This window comes from Cnephaeus nilssonii, assembly GCF_951640355.1.
Source record: "Cnephaeus nilssonii genome assembly, chromosome: 2".
In the NCBI taxonomy this organism is placed as follows: domain Eukaryota; kingdom Metazoa; phylum Chordata; class Mammalia; order Chiroptera; family Vespertilionidae; genus Cnephaeus; species Cnephaeus nilssonii.
In genome coordinates, this window is record NC_137073.1 from 32,943,639 (window position 1) to 32,970,743 (window position 27,105).

The window sequence follows — 27,105 nt, forward strand, 5'->3', positions numbered from 1 at the left end:
AGGCACGGGGTCCTCTGTCCCTGGCGGTTCTCAAAGTGGAAGTAGACGACGTATTAAGCCCACGCTTTTCAAGGAGACGGACTACCTGCAAGGATCCTTCCACCAGTCATATGGCCTGGGGGTAACATGGACAGAGGTCAAGGACAGTGCGGTCTGCTTGATGGAGAAAGGGAGGCAAGTTGATAAATAGGATTGCAAGGGCAAACTCCTGCCACTTTAGAAAATAAACTCTTCGTGCTCTTTAGTTATACACTTAGCGTCATGGGATTCAGAGCTGACGGGCCCCACCTCCATGTGCATCTTGGAACACTGAGGCCTGGAGAGGGGAGGACTGCAGCCCAGACCGGCACCCCCAGCGCAGGTTCACGCCACGGCACAGCGTGCTCTTCCATGTGCTTGCCTGCTGTGCGGGTCACAGGGGCTTTCCTAGTCACCAGAGCAGGTCCTTTAAGGCAGTGGTCGGCAAACTCATTAGTCAACAGAGCGGCTCGCGAGCCGCAGTTTGCTGACCACTGCTTTAAGGGAACAAACGTCTATTTCTTTAAAAACGGGCAGTTATCCTGATGGCATTCTGTGTTCAGCGGAGTGCCCACGTGTTTGCTTTCCCTGCATTCTCCCTGGTGCCTGATCTGTTGAAAAAGACATCAGACATGTAAACAAACCGCACCTCATGCAACGCCCGGTGGAATTTCTCCGTGTGATGAAAGAACCACAGCACAAGAGGTCACGCTGTAGGATTCAACCTGCATATGGTCCAAAACAGGCTGAACTCGGATGTCAGAAGTCAGGACAGTGGTCATGTTGGGGGGCAGAGGGCAGATTAGAACGAGGCATGAAAGGGACTCTGGGGGGCTGGGAATGTTCTATTCTTTTTTTTTAAAATCCTTATCCAAGGATATGTTTACTGATTTTAGAGAGAGAGAAAAAAATAGCAATGTGAGAGAGAAACACCAATCTGTTGCCTCCTGTACATGCCCTGACCGGGAATGGGACCCACAGCCTAACCTTTTGGGGTATGGGACGACACTTGAAACAACAGAGCCACCTGGCCAGGGCAGGAATGTTCTGTTCTTAATCTGGGTGCTAGTTTCCTGGGTGGTTTGGCTTCTAAAATTTATTGAGCTGTTGACTTATAATAAATAGCATTTTCCCCTCAATAACGTTTTAAGAAGACAGCAGGGATTGGGATTCCCCAGTTAGGCAACAAACAGGAAAGTTGCTTTGGCACAACACATCTCAAGCGTTTTAACCGAGTCCCTACCCTGTGACCCAGCACTTCTACCAGTGTATCCTGAGAAAATCATCTGAAACAAACATGAACTTGTGAAGGCATTTCATCAAAGCAGGTCACACACGTGTAAACACAACTGCACACAAAAAAAAGGAACAGCAGACACTCCAAGTACCCTGAGGGGGGGGCGGGGGTGCTGAAACCAGCGCTGTGCAGACTGACCTCAGGTACACACGCAAGAGCCTGGGATGCCAACTCCAGACTGTTCGTCTCCGTGGGCTGGATCACCAGGGACTTGTCTTCCCTTTCCTTTTCATATTTTGTGAGTTATCTGAGACATCACTTTTGCAGTTTGGAAAGAAATAACAGAAACCTCATTCTCAGGAAAATATTAAAAAAATAACCAACTAACCCACATAGCCGTCCCACCCCCGGGGCAGGAAATCGGCCCCAGGCTGGGCCCAGGGCAGAGCCAGGGAAGCACAGGCTGCGGCTGCTTCCTGGGGAAAGGAGGGCGGCCTCCTGCCCTCTCCTTGGAGGAGCTGGGGACGGGCAGGCCTGTGGCCTGGCAGTGGGAAGCCCCCCTCCTTTTACTTAGTTCAGGATCCCTGAAGGCAGGGTTTTATCCCTCTCAGGTGGAGAAGGGGTTCATGAAGGTGGGCTGTCAACTCCCAGATCGGGCTCCCCTGGACCAGGCCAGGGCCATGCCTATGCTCTGAGCGCTGAGACAATGAAGGGAACCCTCTAATTCAAGTTTTGCCACATCTCTGCCACCCCAAAGGAGATGGGCGGGGTGCTACCGGCAGTATAGGGTGTCCTGGCTCTAGTGGGCAGACAGCTCTCTGGGGTCAGGTTTCCAGCCCTTTATTTAAAGCCCCACTCTGGCTCCTGGTGGACGGGCAGGGGCAGCCGCCGCCTGCGTGACCAGGATGAGAAATTGCAATTCCGACTCAGGCCTGCGTGCCTATGGCAACTGGCGTCGTGGCCTTGGAGACTAATCTCCAGGCTGCCAGCCAGCAGGGGCCTCTCCGGGAGGGGTGATGCTCCCAGCCCAGGCCCTTGGCTGAGGAACGGGACCTCCTCCTCTCCCCACTGAAGAGGGGCATCTGGCCCTGCAGTGGGCTCCTGGCCAGGCTCAAAACACACCAGTTCCCACAGCCACAGCCCAGCCACCCTCCCTCCCACCTCATGGTCACACATGTGGGGACATGGCCACACAGACACACACAGCAACACCATCACACTTCATCCTACACAGCACTGGGACAGACAGATCCCTGGGTGCTCCTGCCCTTGACAGAGTCCCAGGCTGGGAGGAGACAGGGCAATTAAGTTATGAGAAAAAAAAAAAAAAAGATTAAAACACAGTGTGACCCATCTTGTTTTGAGTGGTGGTTACATGGGTGTATACACAGGTTAAGAAAAATCATCATGCCTGGACACTCCAGACTTATGCATTTTACTGTAAGTAGATTATACGTCTGTCAAAGATTAAAAAAAAATAAGTTACACACAAGAAGCACAGGATGACAGGGGGGAATGTCAGGGGAGGCTCCTTGGAGGAGGTGACACCCAAGCTGAGTGGAATGTGATGTCATGGGGGAGAAGTTGGCAGGGGAGGAGCAGGGCCAGGAACTGTGCCCAAACAGTGCTCATCTACAATGGGATGACTGCCCCGCCCCCTGCAGGGCCCACCTCCCTAGAAGTAAATGCTGAGCAAATGCGTCAAGCCCCGTTTGAAGGAGTGCCAAATTACTGGCTGCCCAGAGTGGGGCTCAGGCAGGTGGGTGAATGGGGTGGGTCACTGGGTCTGGCTATGCATGGCTCAAATGCCCAGGTCAGGGCAGGAAGTGGTGGGCAAAGAGACGGGCCGTCACCCCAGGGCTACGCCAGGGACCTCGGGAGATTATCATTTAGGGGACAAGAACGACCAAAAGGGTTGGAGCGGGGGCAAGACAGGGTCACTTTAAGGGGTTCTGGCCGGATATGACAAACTCCGGGGGCAGGGCTTGATAAGGGAACTGGTCCTTATCAAGCTTCTGCAATAGTCTGGGCCGGAGGTGGTCAGGTCGGAGGCAGATGTTGGGAGCGGAATGGAGAAGAGCAGAGCTTTCTGGGGATAGGGGAGCCCTAAGGAATTCTGGTTCCAATGTGGAGTGGATGGTGGTGTCCCCAGGTCAGCAGGGAACAGAAGGGAGGAGGCTGTCAGAGGCTGAGGGTGTGGGGGGGACTCTGGGCAACTGAGGACTAGGGAGAGTTGAAGAGTCAGGGGAGGGGAGAAGGATGGGTCCTGGAGATGGGAGACCGGAGGTCAGGAGGCTGGTCAAGGAACCTAGAGGAACCCAAGGGCTGGGGAGACAGATGAGTGAGCAGGGGAGCTGTGCAGAGGCTGAGGAGTGGGAGGGGGTTGAGGCTATGGGATCTGGGGGGGGAAAGGAGGTAGAGAAAGAAGTGGGGTATGGAGGGCTCACAAGGGCTTCATTCTTTATGAGGAGGAAACACGAACCAACGGGGTGGACGGAGACACAGTCTCTCAGCGGGAGGCCGGCTCCCAGATGGGTCCCAAGGCCTCTGAATTCAGGACACGGGCCCAAAAGCTGAGCCCAAAGCCCCTGCGCCCAGGCCCTCTGCCAACCTAGGACAGCGAAGGGTCCCCACAGAGAGCTCATGCCACCAATGAGGTGTGTGCAGGATGGCAGCGGCTGGGCCCAGAGGCCACCCTGGGCAGGTGAGGGAGGCAGTGGTCTCACCAGCCTCCATAAAGGTGTGCGCACCTGGACCTGGGGGCGGGGATTTTCACGGCTGTGCCCAGCACCAGCTCAAACAGTCCATACACACTTGCTGGGTGGATGAGTGAATGGCTAAAGTGAACTGGAGGTCGGATGCGGGGGAGGTGCAACATGCTTAGCCAAACATGACGTCCTTGGCATCCAAGGCCCTCCCTGGCACTTCCAAGTCCACCACACCCACATCTGGTCAGCCTGAGGGGAACCACCTGGGTGCCGGGGTGAACCAAAGCTGGGTCGAGTCCCCATCTGGCCATCAGCAGCTGGTGGCTCCCACGGAGGCACATGAACTCTCCATGCCTCAGTTTCCTCATGAGCAAAACGGTGCCACCAGTTCTGCGGCTGTGCTGTGAAGCGCGCTGGGGCCAACGCGTGAAGTGTCTGGCACGGGGCCCGGAGATCACGGGCGCCCTTTAAAGAAACGCAGCGATGACTGCCTGGCGCTGACATCACCTGCTGAGCTTCTGTCCTCCCCAGTGAGCTCACTGCGTCTCCTCAACGCCAGTGTCCTGACTGGCAGCACAATGACACTGCTGTTCCCCCACATGCGTGGGACCTGGGTGGGAAATGCAGGCCTGGCGCTCAGCTGGGCACAGGGGACCCTGGCACCCCACCCACCCCCCCAGTTCTGGGTGATCCTCCGCAGCTCACCAGCACAGTGTAAAGAGGTGCTGATTCTTAAGCATCTGCAGTGCTTGGGGGCTGGGTGTCAGGAGATGGTAGGAAGCAGCCAGCACTGGGTGGTGCCAGGCCCTGGGGTGATCGTGTCCCCAGAGAGCCCCCTTGCCAGGCGGAAACAGGCCTCAGGAGGATGAGCAATGTAGATGAGGTAGCATCAGGCCCTTTCTTGTCAGGAAGAGGCTGGGCAGAGCAGGGCTCGTCCCTCGTGGCTGATCTAATCCTGGCAGCCGGGCCCCACTCCTGAGCTGGCCTGCTCCCTCTCCTCCTGCGGGCTTCTACTCAACCCAGTGCCCACCTCTGGGCAGCTCGGGGTGGGGAGCAGGGCTCCCAGGGACGGCTGTGCCCTGCTGTGGACGAGGGGTCAGGAGACCTGGCTTCTAACTGCAGATACCACTCCACCGTCTGGGCAACGTCCCTCTCTGGGCCTGTTTCCCCCTCTGTACATCCGAACTTGGGCTAGAAGTTGTGTGAGGGTGTTCCCCTTGCCAGAGGGTGAGGGGCTTCAGACAGGGGCCAGGCTTCCTCTCTGGGGTCACAGTGAGGTCCAAGGCGGGCTTCCTAGAGACACCGTGGGCCCTGACAACCAGAAGGGACCCTAAAGGTACGGAGCTGTCATTTTCTGAGCCAAGAGTGGGGCTATGCTGCCAAGATCCCGGGCCCTCGGGGGTGCTGGGGAGGGTGATGGAGACAGCAGAGGGGAATTCCAGGAGCTGCTGGCCCTCCGAGCAGACCCCAGGCTCCCGGCGGCCCAGTCTGTCCGCCTCAAGTGCAGCAGTAGACACGGAGCCAAGAAAAGGGAACACGTTTTCACGCCGAAAAAGTACCACCACCACCCCCCCCCCCCCCCCCGCTTTGAAGCCTGGGGAGAGAAAGCCACTGCTCTTCCAAAGTTCCGTCCCTGCAGAGGTGCAGGTCAGTGGGGAGGGGTCGCAGGCCCTGCCCCTGGCATCCTCATGCCCCACCCATGGGCTCTGAGGACCGGCTTACAGAGTGAGAACCCTCCTCTCGGGGCTGCCGTAGCTCCAAACCGGCTCCCCGAGGTGGTGGGCAGCAGTGGGCACTTGGGCAGCTCCAGCACCGGGCCTGCCCCCTTCCCCCCCCCACATCCATTTTCACGAAAGTCTCAAGAGCTCTTGGCAGCAGCATGAATGTGGACGTAGCCCACACGGGCAGTGACTCAACACCAGCGCCAGAATAAACCTGGGCCCGCATCACCGAGACTGGGTTCTCCCCTCCTAGGGGGTCACCACCCAAGATACCCATCTGCCCCATCCTGGTCCTCTTTAGGTACTTCCTACAGGGAGGGCATCGGCCCCACTTGGCAGACCCGAGGACTGTGCCTCTGGGATGCAGCCGGACAGTAACGAGGTGGTAGGGATACCCAAGGTTCCAGCATGGGTTTCCCGGGGCAGATATCAGCGCCCCTTCTCTCCTGCCTGTCCCAGGGGGCCATCAGCCATTCCAGACTCAGCACCTGCCCCCTCCTGCCTCCAGGCGGCATCTGAGCCACCCGGTCCCACTGTGAACTCGCATCTCGTTTGGGGTTTTGGAGGCCCCGACCACTCTCACTTCCCTCCTTTTCCCATCTACCAGCTGACGGCCACGATACTCCCCGTCTCCTGAGAGAGGCAGCTGGAGGGCAAGGAGACTTGGATCAAGAGTCACGCGATGTGGCTTTTGGATCTTGATTCTTTTAACTCCGGAACCTTAGTCAAGTGTCTTCCCAGCCCCGGGCCTCAGTTTCCCCATTTGAGAAGGAAGAGGTCAGCCCATGCTGAGGTTCCTTCCAGATCTAACAGTTCATGGCCCCAAGTCACATGGCACAGCCCCTCCAGGAGGCTCAGGAACAGGGGAGGGAGGAGGGTGTCTGAGGGAGGTGGCAGGAGGCCCCAGCTCTAGGCATAGGTCACGTCAGCCATCCCCAAGCACAGACCCAAACTCAACAGTTACATTGAAAAGGGAAGGTGGCGCCAACCAGAACGAGTGGGACAGTGGACCCGACATGGGGTTAGTTTGGGAAGGCTGGCCCCCACACCCGGTGTACTCTTCACCCACTCAATTCACGTACTGGTGGACAGTTCTCTCAGTTTTTACAGAGAAGGCAAACCTGTGAAAGGAGAAGGATTCTGCCCATCAGCACCCCAAACTCCACTGTGTCCCTAGCCAACCAACCCACCCCTACCCCTGAGCAACCCCTGATCTGCTCTGTCCCTACAGCTTCACATTTTCCAAAATGTCACATACATGCAACCGTACAGGCTGTAGCCTTCCGGGTCTGCGCCTACCACTCAGTTTAATGCTTCTGTGATTCCTCTGTGTTGTTTGTATCGAGTTCACTCACCTACAAACTAGCATTCCATGGCATGGACGTACCAGGGTGTGTTTATCCAGGCACATTTAGGTTGTTTCCAGTTTGGAAAATTACGAATAAAGCCACTATAGGTTCTATTCAGGTTTTGATGTGAACGTAAGTTTTCATTTCTCTTGGGTAAATATCTAGAAAGGGAATAGCTGGGTCATATGGTAAGTGCATGTGTGTTTTTTAAAAAAATATATTTTATTGATTTTTTACAGAGAGGAAGGGAGAGGGAGAGAGAGCTAGAAACATTGATGAGAGAGAAACATCAATCAGCTGCCTCCTGCACACCCCCCCACTGGGGATGTGCCCACAACCACGGTACATGCCCTTGACTGGAATCGAACCTGGGACCCTTGAGTCCGCAGGCTGACGCTCTATCCACTGAGCCAAACCGGTCAGGGCAGTAAGTGCATGTTTAACCTTTTAAAAAATATATATATTTTTATTGATTTCAGAGAGGAAGGGAGAGGGAGAGAGATAGAAACATCAATGATGAGAGAGAATCATTGATTGGCTGCCTCCTGCATGCCCCCTACTGGGAATCGAGCCTGCAACTATAGGCATGTGCCCTTGACCGGAATTGAACCCGGGACCCTTCAGTCCGCAGGCCGACGCTCCATCCCTGAGCCAAACAAGCCAGGGCACGTTTAACCTTATAAAAAGATGCCAACCTAGAGACACCATTAGTGGTTGCCAGGGGGCTGGGCGTGGGGGGAGGATGGGGATGACTGTTAATGGGTATGGGGTTTCTTCTGCAGTGATAAAAAACACTTTCTGGAATTAGACAGTGGTGATGATTGTACAGCCTTGTGAATACACTAAAACCAGTGAATACTTTAAATGGTGAATGTTACAGTGTGATTATATGGCAATGAAATAAATAAATAAATAAATAATTTCCAAGCTCTTCTCAAAAATGGCCATACCACTTCACACTTCCACCAGCAGTGTATGAGAACCCCGGCCCAGGCCAGTTTTAATTTTAACTTTTTTTTTTAAATGTGGTTTAAGATTTCTTTTTTTTTTAAAATATATTTTATTGATTTTTTACAGAGAAGAAGAGAGAGGGACAGAGAGTTAGAAACATTGATGAGAGAGAAACATCGATCAGCTGCCTCTTGCACACCCCCCACTGGGGATGTGCCCGCAACCAAGGTACATGCCCTTGACCGGAATCGAACCTGGGACCCTTGAGTCCGCAGGCCGATGCTCTATCCACTGAGCCAAACCGGTTTCGGCAATTTTAACTTTTTTTTTTTGGTTAAACAATGATTTTATTGCTTGAGTACATAGATATTTTATGCAACCAGCGCAGAGTCTGTGGATGACCCATATTTCCAATTGGGAGGCAGGACTCGTTTGGTCTTATAATATCGAGCCAACCGATGACTATGGCTCTCGATCAGAATCAGACGGAATTTAGCATCCTTATCCTTTCTGTTTCTCTCAAGATGCTTTTGAACTGCAATAGCTTTCTTAATTAAATGGTAGAGATCCTCAGGAAGACCAGGAGCAAGTCCTTCAGACTTAAGGATTCTCAGGATCTTATTGCCTGTCACAAAACGTACTTGTGCAACGCCATGCCCAGGCCAGTTTTAAAGGTGAGAAGTCCCACCGCTCATTCCGGGTTGGGAAGCATGAAGGAGCGAAGGCCCTGAGGCAGGACTGGGGGAGCCCTGGACTACAGGCTTCCGGGCCTGAGCAGAAAGGTCTCTGAGTGGGGAGGGAAGTCAGGGTGGCTTGGGAAGTGACTGACACTGTCCTCCACAAGGTGTGGCCCTGGGACTCCTGGGCAGGGCATCTGATGGGCAATGGTAAGTCTGAGCTGTAGCAGAGCCAGATGCCCACTGGCAGGGAGGGGTTCCTCATCCCTCTTCCTGCTCCTGGAGAAATGAAAGCATCCCCACTGGTCTAGGCTACAAAGGACCAAGACTAGAGATCTGCTCGCCCGCAAGCATCCCTGACCCCGTTCCTCTCCCAGGAGGCCAGGAAGCTGATGTCTCGGTGTGCTTCCAGCTCCCTTGCAGTTAAGAGAGCTGGGCTGAACCTGTGCAATACTGGAGAAGTCCCGTGGAGGGTGTGCATAAAGGCAAAACCGTGAGAGGAGGAGAATTCTGCCCTAACTCCTGCTCTCTATCTGAATCATGGGTGTGAGGGCTGGAGGGGATGTAGCCATCTCATAAGCATGAGGCACAAGCATGAAGACAAAATCCAAAACGCTAAATCAAAACCATGTGATAGCACTTCACACCTATTAGGATTGCTATAATCAAAAAGATGGATAATACCCAGTGTTGTCAAAGACATGGAAAAATTGGACTCCTCATTACACTGCTGGTGGGAATGTAAAATGGTGCAGCCATTTTGGAAAGTAGTCTGGCATTTCCTCAAAATGTTAAATTGTCATCACGACCCATCCATTTTACTCCTAGGTATTTAGCCAAGAGAACTGACAACACCGTTCACACAAAACCTTTTACACAAGTATTTACAGAAGCATTATGCACAATAGCCAAAAGGTAGAAACAACCCAAATGTTTATCAACTGAGAAATGGATTAAAAAAAAAAATGTGGCATATCCATTAAGTGGAAAATTCTTCGGCCATAAAAAGGAATGAAATTCTGACATATGCTACCCCATGGATGAACCTCAGAAACATTAAGTGAAAGAAGCCATACACAATGACCACGTTATGATTCCATTGATATAAAATATCCAGAATAGGCAAGTCTGTAGGGACAGAAAGTACATCCGTGGTTGCTGGGGGAAGAGGCGAGGGGATGGGGGTGACCCCATGAGTCTGAATTTCTTCTTGGGGTGATGAAAATGCCCTGATATTACATAGTGGTGAATATTGCACAACTTTGTGAATATATAAAAACACAATGAAGAATACTTAAAAGAAATTAATTTTAAAATAAACTAAAAACAAAACAAAGCAACATGCCAGGAAGGCAACACTGCGCCCCATCCAGCCTCCGACCACCTACCCCCGAGCTTTTTCTTGAGGAACAAATAAACCCCTTTGTTTAAGCTTCTGCAGTCAGGCTTTCTATTACCGGGAGCCAAACACACTCCTAACTGAGGGACTCGGCCCCCTCTGTCACCCAATGAAACTAGAGGGGGCTCTGTATAGCGGGCAATACTCGTCCCAGGCTGGTGGTCAGGATTCAGCTAAATGTCTAGTTATCCAGCACAGTCATGGCCGGTGGCCTACAAAATGCCACCCATACGTGAGTACAGTACACACACATGTGCACACACACAAGAGTGTGTGTCCACATAGCTCATAGGACTAACTGTTCGGAGGCTCCACACTTGTGTTCTTTCCATGCACACCAGCTGCCCTTCAGAGCGGAAACCCCCCAAACTGGGCTGCACCCAGCCCAGTAGACATGACACTCCCCCACCATCACCCCCACCCCCATCTCTGGATGCCTAAGAGCCACAGCCAGCAGAGGCAGCCCTTGGGGAAGACAAGGGCGAGTCAGCAGGAGTTGGTATAGAAGGATGGAGAAGCCCCTCACCCCTCCAAAGCCCCACCCAAATCCCCACCTGGCTCACTTCTAATTCATGTCATAAAGTTTGTACTAGACGCCCTTTGGGCCAGGCTGGGTGCTAGGGGCTGGGAATGTGGAGGGACACGCATGGCCCTGACCCACTGGAAGGTGACAGATAAGTATGTGATGAGGGCTACGTTGGAGAAGTTCAGGGGGTTGTAGGGCCACAGAAGAGGGGCCCCCACACAGCATTAGAAGGGGCTTCAGGGAAGACTTCTGGGAAGAAGTGACATCCAAGATGAGACCTGCACGTGAGAATTAGTGAAATGAACAGGGAGCATGAAAACGTGTTGTAGGGAGAAACAGCAGGTTGGAGAGCACAGTATGTTCTAGAAACCAAGGGAAGTTCATCACGGCTGGCACAGAAACAGGCAGGGCCTGGTCACGCCCAGCGTGGGAGAGTGGCAACCAGACGAAGGTCCTCACCTGGACCCGACACAACACCCCAAACTGGTCCCTGGGGGACGCCTTGCCACCTCCGGAGTGAAATGCTCACCCTGCTACACCGCCACCCCCCCAACCCCCAGAATGCCCACCCTGCCTACTCCTGGGTCCAAATCCCACCCACCTTCCAGGGCCAAGCAAAAAGTCACCTCCTGCAGGCTGCCCCGAGAGGGTTTGTCTCACCTACACGGAGGGCAGGCTCTCCAAAATCCAGGCGCAGGGCCCACACCTCTGGGTAGCCCCAGCCGTCTCATAATGATGCCTGATTACACTCCAGGGGGCTGAGGGGTGGACAGGCCAAGGGCGAGAACCAGTTCTACCCTCAGGGCTGACCCAGCTTGCAGAAGCAGAAACTGAGGCACAGCCTACCCCATGCTCTATGGGCAGATGGTGCTCCCCACAGCGGGAGGTGCTAGGGGAGCATGGGAAATGATGGTGTCCAGTTCCCCTCTGGGGTCATCAGGTGACAAGTTGAGGAAAACGCTCGTGAACAAAAAAGGGGTCCCATCAAAAGTAACCTCACAGGTGATCTGATCATACACTCCTAACTGGGCAGGTCATGGTGGTTCATGGCATGTAACTTCTTCAGTAAAAGGCTTATCTCTGCCTTGAGCAAGCCCTGTCCATTGTTTCTGTGCATCTAGGTTAACACATCTCTGAAATGCCCTCTTTCTGCCCCCCTTCTAAAGGAGACCACCCTCAAGCAAACACATAATCTCATTAACTATCCTGGAATCCAATTCCCATCTTACTTTCTTTCTCCACCCTCCTGTAATCTTCCTTATGTTCCCTCCTTAATATCAAATGCATAAAAGAAACTGCAAACTGTTATTCTCCAGAGCATTTGAGATCTTGCTCCCTGGCATATGTTATCAGTTTGGCTCAAATAAATGCTTATAAAAATTCTTTACAGGTCTGGCGGCTCCTTACGTTGACATACTCTTAACTGAAATGTCGACCGGCTTCCCCCGCATTCCCCCAACTGAATGTGCTGATCCTCCCAAGAACCCTGCTACGTTGGAATAACCGTCCTCATTTGTCCAAATGAAGCTCAAAAAGGTGAAGCCACTTGCCTGAGGCCATACAGCAGGTCGGTGGTAGAACTGAGGCTTGAACCCTTGTCTGTCTGGCCTCAAAGGTCCTGGTGGTTCCATGTCACCCGACTGCGAAGAGGGGAAGCCCTGAGGCAGCCAAAGGAACCCCCAAGGAAGGGCACTGGCTTCCTACCCAGGGCAGCTAAGAGCATCTCTATCTGCCACGTGCTGAGAGCAGTGTCTCGGGGAGCAGCTGGCCCTGTCGGGGATGGCCCGGGATCAGAGGGAGGATGTGGTTAGCCCACCTGCCCTGAGCCAGGGAACGGGGCAACCACCTCCTTCCCAGACGCCCTATCTTTCCCAACCTGGGCCTCTCTGCTGAAAGCCGCCACACCTGAAAAACCAGCTCTCGGATAAACATGAGAGACACCAGACTGGCCCAGTCACAAGACCCCCTTGGAGCCCGCCAGGACCACCCTGGAGCCGGGTGGGTGTTTGAGCAGGGGTCCTGCCTGCTCAGGGCACCACCCAGGAGCACCCAAGGGCCCTTCTGCACAGGGCTAGCCTGCCACAATCTTCCTAGGTTCCCCACCGAGCACAGCCATGGATCGGACTGAGGTGCCGGTCTTCGAGGACACGGGTGGGGGGGGGGGGGGAGGGGATGCATGGGGGAGGTGCTGGGAGCAGCCCAGCTCATCAGGAAAAGCCAATGACTCATTCACACACACACACACACACACACACACACACACACACACGCAAAGAGTTAAAAAACCCGAAATCTCTTAAGACACCCACGCAGGCCTGGTTATCACCCAGGGAGCTTCCTTTTCTTAGGAAGCCACGAGCCCTAGAAGACCAACAATCTCTCGCGGGCCCTTCCTTCGCTCAGGCACGGCTGTTCAGGGCATCCACCCACCAGGAGCCCCACAGGGTACTGTGGCCTCCGTTTCCTGGACGGTCAAACTGAGGCTCAGCCGGTTGGGCAGCCATACAAGCCACACGCAGCGGGCAGGCGGCAGAGCTGGAATCCACCCGACTGGAAGCTTCTGTGACCAACCGAAATCTCAGTGCGGCTCAGACACTGAGGAGAGAGGGCCCACCACACGTTTTTGTCAGGTAACATTTTATTTGGAGCCCTAACAGATAGCTCGGATACCAGTGGCCCTACTCCGCCTCAAAGGGGGCACAGGGAGCCGCAGGCACACATGCCCCGCCTCCTCTCCCCCTTGGCGGTCCCCCCAGGCCCTCCAGGGCTCTAGGAATTCCACCAGCTTGAGTTACCCCCACGGAGCCGCACGCTGGTCCTGCACACCAGATGCTCTGGTTCTCCCGTTTACAGATGACCAAACCGAAGCACAGACACGTGAAGTCGCTCACCTGAGGTCACGCAGCCCTGCTGTCTGACCCTAAATCATGCTCACAACCGTTCTTCCCTACCCCCAAAGCCCTGCCCTGGTTTCAGGGAAACACAGAATTTCTACCCCAAGCTAACGAGCTACAGGAGTAGAGACCAGAGACACATGGCTAGGGACCCCCAGCCTCCTAGAGGCATGGGGTGCAGAGAAGGGTGAGACACCCCAGGCAACAGACGGCTCCCCTCCCACAGGCCCGCCCCAGAGCATCGATTGTCTCAGGAGCCCACCTGCTTGGCGGAGGATCCAGCCCTGAGGGCAGCGCAGGCAGGTGTAATTTCATCCGGGGGCTCGCTGTATGTGTGAGTCACCAGAACCGGAGGATGAAATTCCAGCTCTGCGGACCGAGGCATGCAGCTCTCCTGGCTCGGGTCAGCTCTCAAAGCGGGTGGGGATGGGGTGCAGGCAGTCAGTCACTTTGTGAAAATGAGAAAAAGGCACCCTTCCTCTGGGTGGTCCTGAGCAGAACAGGGCTTTGGCGAGCCACGTGTGCTGCACCTACACTACGTGGTAGATGGGCCCACACAATGGAATACTACCCAGCAACCAAAAGGAACCAGCGCCTGATATAATGGGAGAGATGCATTATGCCCAGCGAACAAAGCCAGACAGGCTGCAGACTGTGTGATTGCATTGACAGGACTATGTGACACCCTGGAAGATGCTATACAGACAGAAAACAGACCAGTGGTTGTCAGGGACTGGGAACAGCGAAGAGGGTTGACTACAAATGGGCTTGAGGGTTTGGGAAGAAGGAATGTTCTATGTCTTGACAGGGGCTGGACTATGTGAGTGTGTGCACTGGTCAAACTCCTTGGATGGAATACTTAAGATGTGGGCACTTCACTGGCTGTCCATCGTCCCTTAACAACATATATAATTGGTAGGTGAGCCCCTCCTACCTGCTGGTCCGCAGAGGGATGCCAGAACCCGGCACCCCGAAGATCTGGCGCCTGTGCAAGTTTCTCACCGGCTGGTGGTTTAACAGGCAGGTAGAGAGGTGGACAAAGACCTCCCAACCCTTTATGGTGGTTCTGTAAGTAGCCAAAAAAATGTACCTTGAGACTCCACTAGACCTCAGCCAGCAAACAGGCCTGGCCCTGCCGAAGCCTCCAGGAGAGCAGCAGCCCGAAGGGTGTCCTCCAGCCATGGGCCCAGGAAGGACAAGGGCCGAGCTGCTCTAGCTCACAGCTCACCGGCCCCCGACCCTCAACCACAGCCTGGCTGTGCACCTGTAAGAGGCCCAGGACTCCAGCCCTCAAGCTGGGATCACTCACCGCTGACTTCCTAGCCCGTTTCCACTCCAGATCTGCAACAGGGGTGACCCATAAAACCACTAGCAGCTGTGAAGTCCCCACCATGGGACACGAAGTTCACCAAGCCATAGCACCACTTTGGGGCTCAGGCAGAACTGGGGGGATCATTTCCATGTTACATATGAGCATACACCTGTAGTGGGAGGAGGGGACATGGCCACAAGACCCTGCCCTGCCTCACTTCCTGGCCATGCTCCCCACCACATTCTAGGGTCCTCAGCATAGCACAGGTGCTGAGAGGTGGGGGTTCTGCCTCGATGGCAGCATGGCGGGGAAGGGGGCGGGGGGCGGTGAGCAGCAATTCCCAGCATCCAAAGGGACAGCCCCTCAAACCTTTCCCTACCAGGGGCTCCAAAGACAGGATCTCCAAACCCTGAAGGCGGGCATCAGAGAAACCACCTCCCAGTACTCAGGCCTAGCTCTGCAAATCTTGTCTGTAAATCCTAACCTGGTGTCTGATAGGGTGGTTCCTGGCAACTGCTCTCCTCCCAACATCTCTTCACACGCTGTATGGACCACAATGACTCAGAAGACAAAACCAGGGCTGCCCAGACTGGCGACCCTGAGCACCCACACCTTTACGCCTAACAGGAGATCTGGACCACAGGCCCGAGAATGCCTGACCGAGGAAATTAGAATCAAAGCTGCTCAATCCAAACTCACTCCAGTCCATCCCCTGGCCCCAACTCCAGGCCTTAGCCACACCCTGCGCTCCTCCCTAGCCCCCAACAGTCTCAGTGCCCAAAGGCTGAAGCTGTAGGGTTGCCAGTTAACACAAGACCCTAGTTCAGTCTGAACTTTGGATGAACAATGAGTTTTTAGTGTAAGTTATGTCCCCAATACAGTATTATTTGTTGCTTATCTGAAATGCAAATTTAATTGGGCATCCCAATTTTTTTTAATCCTCTGTAGGAAATACTTATTGATTTGAGAGAGAGAGAGAGAGAGAAACATCTATGTGAGAGAGAAACATCGATCCGTTGCCTCCTGCACGCACCCCGACCAGGGAGCGAACCCGCAACCTTTGGGTGTTCAGGATGACACCCCAGCCAACTGAGCTACACCGGCCAGGGCGGCATCCCTATTTTTATTAGTTAAATCTGGCAACCCGAAGCAGGTGGTCCTGAAGGAGGGAGACAGGTGGGCACACAAATAACTCTGGGTCAGCCAGGCCAAGCTCTGACCCATGAGGAAGGGTGTCTGAAAGGAGAGTTCTGCTCTTTGCCTAAGACACCCCCACCAGTCGTTCCAAGCCGGGTATGGATAAAATACAGCCTCACTAGCTCATTCAGGAAATCTAACTCATAGCTCAGCCCCTGGCACCACCCTCCCCCCGGGCTCTGAGCCTCTTTGCTGTCATCACTGTAACCCTCAGCATCAAGTTTGAAATGACCAAGTACTGGCCCAGTGAGCATTAGGATCACAGACAGTCCCAGCCAGACATCCCTGTAAAAGAGGAACCTTGGTGCCCAGCCAGCCAAGGGACTGGCTCCCCTTGAGACCCACCGAAAGCCCCCAACACCTATACTCAGAAGTCTCCACACCACCAACGGGGTGACATCCCTCTGTCTTCTGACTAGATTCACCTCCTCCTTCCCCCACGCAGACCAACACTTCCCACCATTCCACCCCAACTTATGAATTCCTGCTGGGAATTCCCTTCCAATTTCCCCAAGGTCCACGGCTCCTGGGTCCCCCATGCCTCATCCTGAGCCCTTGGCCCTGGGTCCTGCTCTCCTTTCCAGTGTTTGTGGACTAACCCTGCAGGTCTTGTTTCTGGGTACCCCCACCCTCCGAGGCGCCTGCAGGCCCCATGGTGCTAGTGGCACACACTCCTAGCTTCTCTCAAAGAACCTGACTGTCCAAGGATGCCGAGCATCAAAGAGAGAGATGCCTATGAATGTCTGAGTGGGAGGACTGAGAGAAGCAGGATGGAAGACACTTGGGGAACAAAGCCCCAGACGCAGGTTCAGGGGAAGACACAGACTAGGGTAATGGGGAAAGAAGGAACCTCTGGGAGGATGGGGAGCAGGAAGTTCAGGGAAAGAACCTGGGATTCCTACCATTGTGGGAGACCTGTCCGGAGATGAAAATGAAAGGGAGAGTTGCTTAGCAATGTGGGCCAAGGCTCTGGAGTAGGCCTTCATTCATTCATTCATTCATTCATTCACTCAAGTAGCCATTCAACAGATACTTGGGTACCAACCCTGGGCACCAAGGAATCAAAAGCAAGCCTCAGTCCCTGCCCTGTTCCTAGGGCAACTGAGGAGAAAGCCATGCAACTTCTGAGTGAGATCAACGTTGGGACAAAGGACAGGATGTCATGGGAACAGAGAAGTAGGTAGCCCTTTGGCCAGCCCTAGAGACATGACAGCTAGCTATGTCCTGACCAAGGAGAGGAAAAATACATATTCTACAACTCCTGCCCTCCCCCAAACCTAGTCAGGCAGAGCCGTTCAAGAAATCCTCCTATCCCCCTCAGGGGAAGCTCAGGAAGAACCTTCCAGGTAACAGGAACAGCATGTGCAAAGGCCATTCAGGAAAACTGCAGGTTTCAATGAATGGGCCAACGAGGCCGAGGGTGGACAGAGGAGATGAGCCAGACTGAGAATGCAGATGGAACGGGAGATGTGATCTGTGGTTCCAAGGTCACGCTTAGGACTTGAATGCCCCAAACCGTCACCCACATCACCCTGAGATTCTCACCTGGGGTCTCCGACAACATCACCCTGAGATTCTCACCTGGGGTCTCCGACAACATCACCCTGAGATTCTCACCTGGGGTCTCTACCAAACGGAGGCCACCCTGGATGCTGGAGACAGGCGAGTGGTAAGAACAGCTGCCTCCGAGACCTCGATATTCACGTCTGCCTTCCCAACCATATCCAAGCACCAAGCACTAACTGCCACCGTGTCAGGGGCTAGCCCAGCTCTGGGAGACTGCCTTAAGTGAACACACAGAAAGTATCTGTGATCAGCATACTGCAATCAATGTCCTCTCCTCCAGCACCTAAAGAACAGCCAGTCATCTTAAGTAGGTTAAGTGCGCCCCTACAACGCTGCCTTTAAGACCCAGTTTTGCAGCCTTCGGCCCCAAGGTCTCCCACATCTAATGGCTGGCTGGAGAGTTCCAACTCTTCCTCGTTTCCTCCACTGGGGCCCTCTGGGACCCTCGAATCAGAGCCGAGACTTTCTAGGTCATCCTCAGAGCAGGCTCCAGAATGGGGTGTGGTCTTAAGCCTCCCACATCCCCAAAACAGGTTGGGGGTTCTGACATCCTACTGCCTTGGTGCAGGGTCTGTTCCTTGGCCCCCAGTCCCTGTTCAGAAGGGGTCAGAATCCACCTTGCACCCTCCCGGACCCTGCAGTGGGCGGCTCACGATGGCCACCTGACGGACCCCATCCTTGCTGCCCTATGCCCAGCCCCTCTCAGCCAGCAGCCAGCAGCCTCCTAGCCACTGCCTCCTGCTTCGAATAGATAATCAATGCCAGTGCCTTTTCCCGGTGGGAATGACGCTGCTGAAACAAATGGGCTACTCCGAGGCACCTCCCAAGCCCTGAGGCCCAAGGCCATGGCCAAGGAGCGACCAGTCCTAGCCATGGGGTCACCAAATACACGGAGGAAGATGATGGTCAGTGAGAGCAACTTCTGGCCACCACTTCCTTCTGCAGTGAGCAATAAGAGGAGCCCCTGCAAATGCCCACTCCTCCCGAAGCTGTCCGGGCCCACCTCTCTCCTGGCTGCCAGGCCCAGGTCAATCCCTGGGCAGCCCCAAACCCCACATCATCCTTACCACATTCCATCCTAGGCCAGCGCTTCTCCCACCTTCAGGCAGGGAGACCCCCTATAAGGTAAGCTCCCTGACTCCAGCTCCCACCCCATGTCTGGTCCTGGGAGGCTGGGACACAGGGCCAGGTGTCCAGAGCTTGAGCCCACTCCAGCACTGTCAGGAGGGCAGGACTCTCAGCTGTGTGGTCCCCCTTTGCCCTGGGCCCAAGCCAGGGCATCGCCCCTTTCCCTGGCCCCAGGCGAGCCTGGAGAGCCCAGGAGAGGCATCAAGTCCATCATTCCCAGAGACTCCGGATTGGGGGTGGGCATCAGCACCCTGTGGCCGCTCCTCGGCCTGGCCTCCCGGCCCATCTGCAGGAACTCAGAGATTGCCCACAGATGGGGCACCTCAACTGCTCCTCTGAACCCTTTGAACCCCCACTGAGTGACCCCAACCAGGGGTTCAGCTGCCACCCTCAGGCCAGGCCCCTCCCGAGACTCCAACAGGAACCACTGTGAGTGGGGGCACGGGCCAGGGGATGGCCCAGCCCAAGGAAGGCAGAGGTGGGGGGAAGGGGCCCGCGGCCTTCCCAGCCCCCTCAGCTCCCACACAGGCGCCTGCCTCCGCGGGCAGCACAACTGACCTCATTCGCCAACTGCAGCAGCCTGCGGGCGCCCGCTGCCCGCCAGGGGAGCCCCCCACCTCCGGAAGGGCCAGGGGTGACAGCTCTGGGCTCCCAAACCCCTCCCGGCAGGTGGGGGCGGCCATGCCTCCCCTCCCCCGGCCCGAATTATAATCCCAGTCACGTGCCTCCCAATGCACCTAAAAGCCGGACCCAGATTCTGTAACACCTTGAGGGGGAGGGGCGGGGGCCACCGGGGTGGGAGGAGAGGGGAGAAGGGCCTGGGCGCCCGCCCCCCGCAAAAGTTTCTCCTACCTTGGAGGATCCCCAAGCGCTCCTGCCAGCGGCGCCCCGGCCCCGGCCCGCGGCCAGGACGCAGCCTCCTGCCGCTGCCTCCTTAATTAATCCGGGAGAATGGGGGACGGCGCGCGCGGCGGGGGCGGGGGCGGGCGCGGGGCGCGGGCCGGGGAGGGGGCCGCGGCGGGGGCTCTCGGCCGGCCGGGGGGCTGGCGCTCGGCGGCCCCCACCCCCGGCGCGGGCTGCGGCGGAGGGCGGGGCGCGGCGCGGGGAGCGGAGCCGAGAGCGGGAGCGCGGGGAGGCTCTTTGTTCTGTAATCCCAGTAAGATTGCCAGTCATTCGCCCCGGCCCTAATCCCAGCCCCGCGCAACACCACCCTCCATTGGCTGTCATTTACATACGGGATTAGCCCGCCCGGCCCGCCCCGCGCCCCAGCCTGGGCACCGCGGGGGGAGCGCCGCTACCCCGCCCGGCGCTCCGCGCCCCACGCGCGTGCCGCCCCAGCGCTCGCCGCCAGGGGGGCCTGCGGGAGGGGCGCCCGCGGCCTCGGCGCCCCCTGGCTGCCCGGCTAGGTCCCTCCATCGCCCTAGCGCTGGCTAGGGCGGATTAGAAAGCAGGGGCGCAGGGACCCGGAGGGTCAAGGTCACTCAGCGGGCGCGGGGCAGATCTCAGGAGGAGAGGCCAGGGCCTGGAGCGACCGAAGGCCCTGCACCTCGTCTGGGGAGACTGAATTCGGCGCAGCTGGTCACTCCCGCCTTGCCCGGTTGTCGTGTGGTGGTTTGGCCCAGGTGCCTCTTTCAGCCTTTGTCCCCTGGGATGTGGAGGAAGGCAGTGACATGCCCAAGGTAGCAGCAGATCCAATTGGACACACCAGGTCTCATCTTGTCTGGGCAGCCCTCCTCCTGATCCTCTGACCCCGTGTGTGCCACCACTTTCCCCCTCCATAGCCGGTGTCCTGCTGGAATCAGGGAGCACACCTCCGGCCTCGCCAAAGCCATGCATGTTAACTCAGCACAAGGAATGCCCTGAGCCCTGTGGTAGGTCCTTGCTATGCTGGGCACTGCAGGGAGGGACACAAACCACGGGCGTGGGAGCTCCTGGCCTGGATGGAGAGAGCCACTGTAGACTGAGAACCTACTAAATCCTAGCGAAGCCCACAGGGTCTACCCCCAGCCCCCTGGGGCCCTGTTGGACACAATGAACACTTGGTAAAGGCTAACAGGCTGGCCAGAGCTCTCGCTGGCAAGCCTACAAACCCACCAGCCTGAGAGCTCCTCCCAGGCAGGCCATGTCGCCAAGGCCCAGGCCAAGGCAGAGCCCAGTGCCCACTGGATGCCTTGCTCACAGAGGGTGTTGGCCCGAGAAGTGGGGATTGGGAATGAGGCCACAGACACTCGCTCCATCCCATGCTGTCCCCTGCCCTTTTGGGGTACCTCCTCATCTCCCGCATCACCAGAAGGCTTGGGGACACTTGGAGGTATCCTGTTGTGTAGTCCCTCTCAGACCCACATCCCCACTTGCCCTGTGCTGTCCCTGGCATGGCAACCTGACTGAGGGGAAGAGCCAAGGTCAGGAGCCTGATTGTTCAGGTTCAAATCCTGGCTCCCTCTTACCACTGTGTGACCTCGGGCAAGGCAGGTCACTTCTCTCAATCTCCATATCCCCCTTCCTGAAGCCTCTCAGTTGACCATAGTGTGGCTCCAGAGTGGACAAAGTGCTAATGGCCATGCTTGTTAAGCATCTACTAGGTTCTGGGCATATTGCATATAAGATCTCTGTTCCTTACACTAAGCCGGCAAGGGGTGTCCTATTGGCCTCATTTTACATTGAAGTGAAGTGACTTGCTTAGGGACATATAGCACGTGGGACTGGCTCCTCATTCTGCCCGTTAACCTGCATCACATCTATACCCACACATGGGATTCTGGGAGTAAGGGCTAGGAGAAGTTGATCCCAGGAAAGACTGGCTGGCTAGGCTGTTGGTTTCTGGGCAAAATGCTTCCTGGATCCTAAGTCCTGGGGGAGAGATCCAGAAGCCTTAGGCTCAGGGGCCTGGAGGATCTGAGACCTGGTGTGTGCTCAGTACTGCCCTCTGCAGGCAGAATCCAGAGCAGCAGTAGTACAAGTGGGCTGTTGTGGGTGAATACCAGCCACCCTTCTGGCTCTGGTTTCTCTTAGCGGTGGGAACAGCCAGCCTGACCCTAACCTTGTCCAGGCAGAGACTAGGCGCAGTGTGGTACAGTAGGAGGCCCTGGCCTGGCATGTCTACGCCCCATTCAGCCACATGTGACCGGGGTATGAAGACTGGCTTCACGTTCACTGGCTGTGTGTCCTAGGCTTCTCTGGACCTCAGCTTCCTCATCTGTAAAATGGAGCTAAGACAGTCCTTCATAAGATTGCTATGAGATTTAAACGACATATAATACAGGAAAAATGTTTAGCAATTACCCTTGATAAAAGGTAATTCTCACTTTTAAAAAATGTGTTGGCTTCATCTAGGGACAAAATCATAGTCAGAGTCTTTGCTTGAACTGCTCTTCCTGGGGAGATAGAAATGCTCAGGACGAGATCATGGACATGGACATTTTTGTTAAGTTCAGCTCCTCCTGCGAAGAGCAGCAGTGGCTCCCTCAGTTGCGAGGAGAGTTTGATTGAGAAGTCCTTGCCAGTGGCTACTCCCCACCTTCAGGAACGTACCTTGCCAGCCTTATGACGCACATGAGCACAGGCCCTGCCGCATCCTCCCCCAGGCCTGGCCAGGTCACCCCAACTATGCAGGTGTGGAAACTGGGGCTCCTCTCAACAGCCTTGAAGCCACAGGACTGCTCCCTCGGCAAAGCCCTTTCTATGCCCCCTTTCACTTAACCAGGTGGGCCTGACAGTCCCCATGTCACAGGGGGGAGGTAGGACGCTGGATCATGTGCAGAAGCGAATGTGCACCTGGGTGCTCTGCTTCCCCATCAGCCCAGGAACGCCTAAAGCAGGAGCTGGTTTCTCCCTCCTGGGCCAGGTTCTCTGACCAGCAGACTGGCCACCAGGGCGAACTGCCCATATAGACTCAAACCCCTGCTCCCCTGGGGTTTGGGCCCAGTCCTGGGTGCCTGACCTCCTCCATGCATACTTTCCTTTCCCACAACCCTAGACCGATTCTGGCTCCTTGTTCCTTGGAGGTAAGACTCCATGAGGGGGGCGTGGGCAGGTAGAGGGATAGCCCAGCCATCCCCAGCAAGGTAACCCTTCTCTGAACAGTGAGGCAAACCCAGAGGGAGCCTTGGACTGTGTTGCCCTGTATGTGACCACCAGGGACCCAAGGTGAGAACAATGAACCCAACACCCTCATCTTTTGCATAAACAGACTGCAGTACCAAGCCCAGGGGTGGACTCCCCATCCCCACCTGCCATTCCTTTTTATTATCTCTGTGGCTTTCCTTACATTCTCAGGAATATGATTTTTATCTGGTAATTGCTATTTATCCTTTAAAAGTGAGACAAATGGCTTCTGGGATCAACAACTATTTTTAGAGCAGCATATCGCCTATTCCATCTTGGAAACCAAAGGGAAAATAAAATTCGATGTTTGGAAATATGCTTTCAAGGCAGCGAGCAGGATCCACCAAACAAGGGCAGACCCGGTGGCCATAGGCTCAGTAGCCTAGATGTTGAATGTGCTGAGCCAGGGCACTCAAGTGATGTGGGGGCCACAGAGTCGGTGACCCCAATCTCCAACCCCCTCCCGCCACCAAGGGCCATCCCCCAGGCCTCCTGTTATCACCTTTCCTCTCCTGCCTGAGCTTCGTTTGTTTTTCGTTTTTCGAATCTTTGTTTCCATGGCTTGTCCAGGCTTCTGAGGACAGAAATCATTTCCCTCACTGGGGTTTTGATAAGCAGAGTAACCTCTTAGAGTCCTCCAAGCCTTCTGGGATCCTAAAAATAAAGCCCCAGTGTTGGGATTTCGGGCACTCTGACAAGCTGGGGTGGGGACAGCCTGGACAAAGGGAGGCCTTCCATTCGGACACGGCAGAACTGCAGTCCAGCCTCGCAGGCCCTAGGGTTGGCCCTGGTGAGCAGCCTAGGGCAGCGCCGGCCAAAAGAAATAGGATGCGAGCCACAAACGCATGCCACAGAGGAAATGTGAAATTTCCTAGTAGCCAAGTTAAAAAGGTAAAAAGAAGCAGGTGAAATGAATTTTAATAATATGTTTTATTTAACCCAATATATAAATTACATGCTCATTTCAACATGTAATATTTTTTAAATGGAGGTAGTTTACATTCCTTTCCTTGTGCTAAGTCTTTGAAATCCAGTGTCGAGTTTACACTCACAACATCTCACTTTGGATGAGATAGGCTTTAATATGTGACTAGCAGCTATGTATTGGACAGTGAGGTCAGGGGGGATGATTTTCCAAACTTTTTTTATGCCACAAAGCCTTTCTCCAATAGATTCTCATGTAGAAACTCGGTCCTTACAAGAGATCATTGTGGTGCTGCTGGGGTGGGTGCAGGAACGGGTCCTGAAGCTGCCCTCTCAAACCCCTTCATCTGCTAGTTCCTCTGAGAACTGCTCCTCAGAGCAGACATTAAAAATACTAATAATGATGATAACTGACATTTATTGAATGCTTACTCTAAGCCATCTCACATTATGCCCATTCTGTGGAAGAAATAGGCTCGGATGGGTGCCTCGGGTTAGTCAACTTCACATGTCCAACATCCCACCCAGCAGTGGGACTCACTGAGGCTGCCTGTGAGGAGCTGGGACAAGTGGGGAACAAGGCATTGCCCCTCACATCACCCCCATGAGGGGTCCCTGCTTCCCAGGCCCCAGCACCTCCAGCCTCTCACCTGGGCCCAGCCCCAAGCCTGGCAGGAACCAGGAGGCTTGTTTTTCTAGCAGCTGCTCTGCTAAGCAAATCTATAATAATAAAAGCATAATATGCTAATTAGACCAGACGACCTTCTGGATGAAGCCAGGCTGCAAGGGAAGCCCAGGTCCCGGATGCCAGAGGGAAGCTGGTGCCAGCAGCCGGGGAAAGGAAGGCCAACTCTTGCACAATTTTCGTGCACCGGGCCTCTAGTTGAGTTATAAACTCGTGACAACTTAGAACAACTTCAGGGCCAGAAGAGGAAAAACAAGGAAATGCTCTTCAAAGCCACTTGCCCAGACACTGTTGAGAAAACCAAGGTCTGTCAGAAAGCTCTGGGGGGATTCTGCTTGTGTGTGTCTCTGTGGAGAGTCGGGGAGAGGGGACTCAGAGCCGCCAGGCACCTTCTCCCTGCTAGACGCTGAAACAGCAACATCGTTTGGGGTGGTTTCTCCTCTGAGCCTCAGTTTTCTCATCTGCAGAGCGGGTTTCTCTCACAGCCCAAGGCCTACAGTGAGTTCAGCTCCAGCCCTGGTGAGTGGTCTCAGGCAGCAGGGACAGAGGTGGCAGGTGGACAAGCCAGAACTGGGCGCCATGTGGGAGCATCTTCCATCTCAGCTCTGACTTGGAGGGACCTGGGCCTCACTTTTCTCATTTTGTGTGCTTGTTAAGAGCACAGGTCCAGTCCCTTCCAGATGTGTTGGCTCAGACACAAGGGGTAGGGGAGAAGCTTGGGCTTTGCATGTTTTAGAACAGCGTCCCCAGCTCTATTCAAGTTTGGAGGGTAGTGGCCTTCATGCTCTTGGAGAGCCATTCAAGCTCTGGCATGTGTGGTCTAACACACAGCCATGCAGTACCGGCCCTCGGCTCACCCCTTATGCCATGGGGCACTGGGTGCTGGCTCCTCTGTCACAGGCTGCCCGACTGGCCCTGAGATGGTAGGGCCCAGATTCCACACCAAAGCACCCTCTGCACCCAGCATCCCCTGTCCTTGCCCCTGGGAGCTCTGGGCCAGCAGAAGGGGCCCTTGGTGCTGGAGCCAGAGGGGGCACTCAGTTCATCCTGAGGAGGGAATGGGAGTGGCTGAGGCCCCATGGGGAATGGTGAACCAGCTGGACTCCAGCCTCCATGCCAAAGACCCACTAGTTCAGGGCCCCAGCACAGGCTAGAATAGTTCTCTCCACCCCAGGATTTTCCAAGAATGCAGGGCCTACTGCACCCACCTCACCCAGGAGAAGACTTACCACGCTGGTCTCTCTTTTTCCCCCACCTGCCTTCCATACCCCCAACCCCGCAATGTTGGCCCAAGTTCTTGCTTTTGCATCAGTGAGTGAAAGTGGGCTTTTACATGGTGTCTTTGCACGCACAGTCTTTCTAAACCCAGGGCCCTGCCTGCCCCGCCAAGTCAGCTCCTCATCCTCCAGATCTCAGCCTTCCTGGCTGCACGGACAGGGCCACCCACCCCACCAAGTCTCTCAGGGACCCTTAGGAGCTCTCAGCACTTGGTCTGGTCGAAATTTTACATTGGGTGAACAATCCCTGTCTGACTCACCCATTGAACACTAAGCTCATGTGAGGACAGAGGTGGGGGGGATGGTCCTTGTGCATCTTGGCGTCCAGCCTGGCGCACAGTAGGGCTCTACAAACATTTGCTGAGTGATTGAATGAATGAAAACAGGGATCCATGTGTCTGCCCTCAGGTGACTTGTTGGACCCAATTGTCTCTCTATTTCTCTCCATCTGTTTGTTGCTGTCCTTTTAGGTAGCTCTCTCTAGCAAAATGTGTGCGTGGTCTGATCCTATGTCCCTGTGTCTGCCGTGGTCTCTGTCTCTCCTCCTGTATTCTCTCCGTGTTTGATCTTAGCTGTCTCTCAATTGTCTCTGCCTTTGTCTCTCTAAGTCAGCTCCGTCTTTCCCGTGATGTTTGCTGTCATCTCTCTCTCTCTGAGCCTTTAGCTCTCCTGGGTTTGTCATTTCTCTCTGTCTCTGTCGCTGGGGGTCTCCGTGTCCATTGCTCTCTGTGTCTCTTTCTCCTCGAACCTGTGTCCGTTGTCTCTGCTCTCTGCCTCCTCTGATTCCGTCCTCTGGAATCTTTCAAGAGCAGCGAGAGGCATGTAATTGAGCTGGAGCCGTCTCCATGGTTGCAGCTGCAGACTAACTGAAAGATCAATTTGGAACGACTCTCTGGAATAATTGTGCCTTAGTAGTTTCTGGGAGGCATAGTGGGGCTCTGTCTGAGGTGGCCAGGACTTTCCAGGACCCTGGCAGGAAAAGGCCACCTGGAGCCCCCAGTATCCCTGGGCCAGGCTCCGGAGGGGACACTGGCCTTGGCCAGAAACAGGGGCGGGGGGGTGGAAGTAGGCGAATGGGAAGGGAGGCCAGTCTCAGCCCCCCACGCCCTCCCAGAGGTGTTCCTGCCTCTCTGCTCCTACCCGCTGTGCCCCACTCCTGTTTATAATTTATGCTTATGATCAGAATGATCAGCAATAATGATAACATGATTATAATTGCCTGGCTCAATTGCAGTGCTGTTGGTAAATATTATGATAGAGAGTAGCGTGAGGTCACTGCCTCCCAGAGTTTGAGAGATGGCGTGGGGGATGGCAGTGCCACAAGGGTTACATGGTCCCTCCCCACGCCCAGCCAGGCTCACCCACCCCTCTGCAGAGAACTCGCTGCTGCATCATTTGCTCATCCATTTTAACGCCAGCAATCCTCCCTGTG

The 27,105-nt window shown here is 55.0% G+C and overlaps 1 protein-coding gene across 6 annotated transcripts in view; it reads right to left on the reverse strand.

Moving 5' to 3' along the window:
• The window catches only part of GTF2IRD1 (GTF2I repeat domain containing 1), a 103,367-nt gene extending 83,479 nt beyond the window's left edge, over nucleotides 1-19,888 (reverse strand). Inside the window, exon 1 of one of the 6 annotated variants that reach the window (XM_079786687.1) lies at nucleotides 19,536-19,888. In XM_079786687.1, coding sequence (XP_079642813.1) covers nucleotides 19,536-19,856 — 321 coding nt within the window. In that variant the 5' untranslated portion in view covers nucleotides 19,857-19,888. The other 5 variants (XM_079786690.1, XM_079786692.1, XM_079786689.1 and 2 more) reach the window with 5 other exon arrangements.
• Between the last annotated feature and the right edge of the window lie 7,217 nt (nucleotides 19,889-27,105).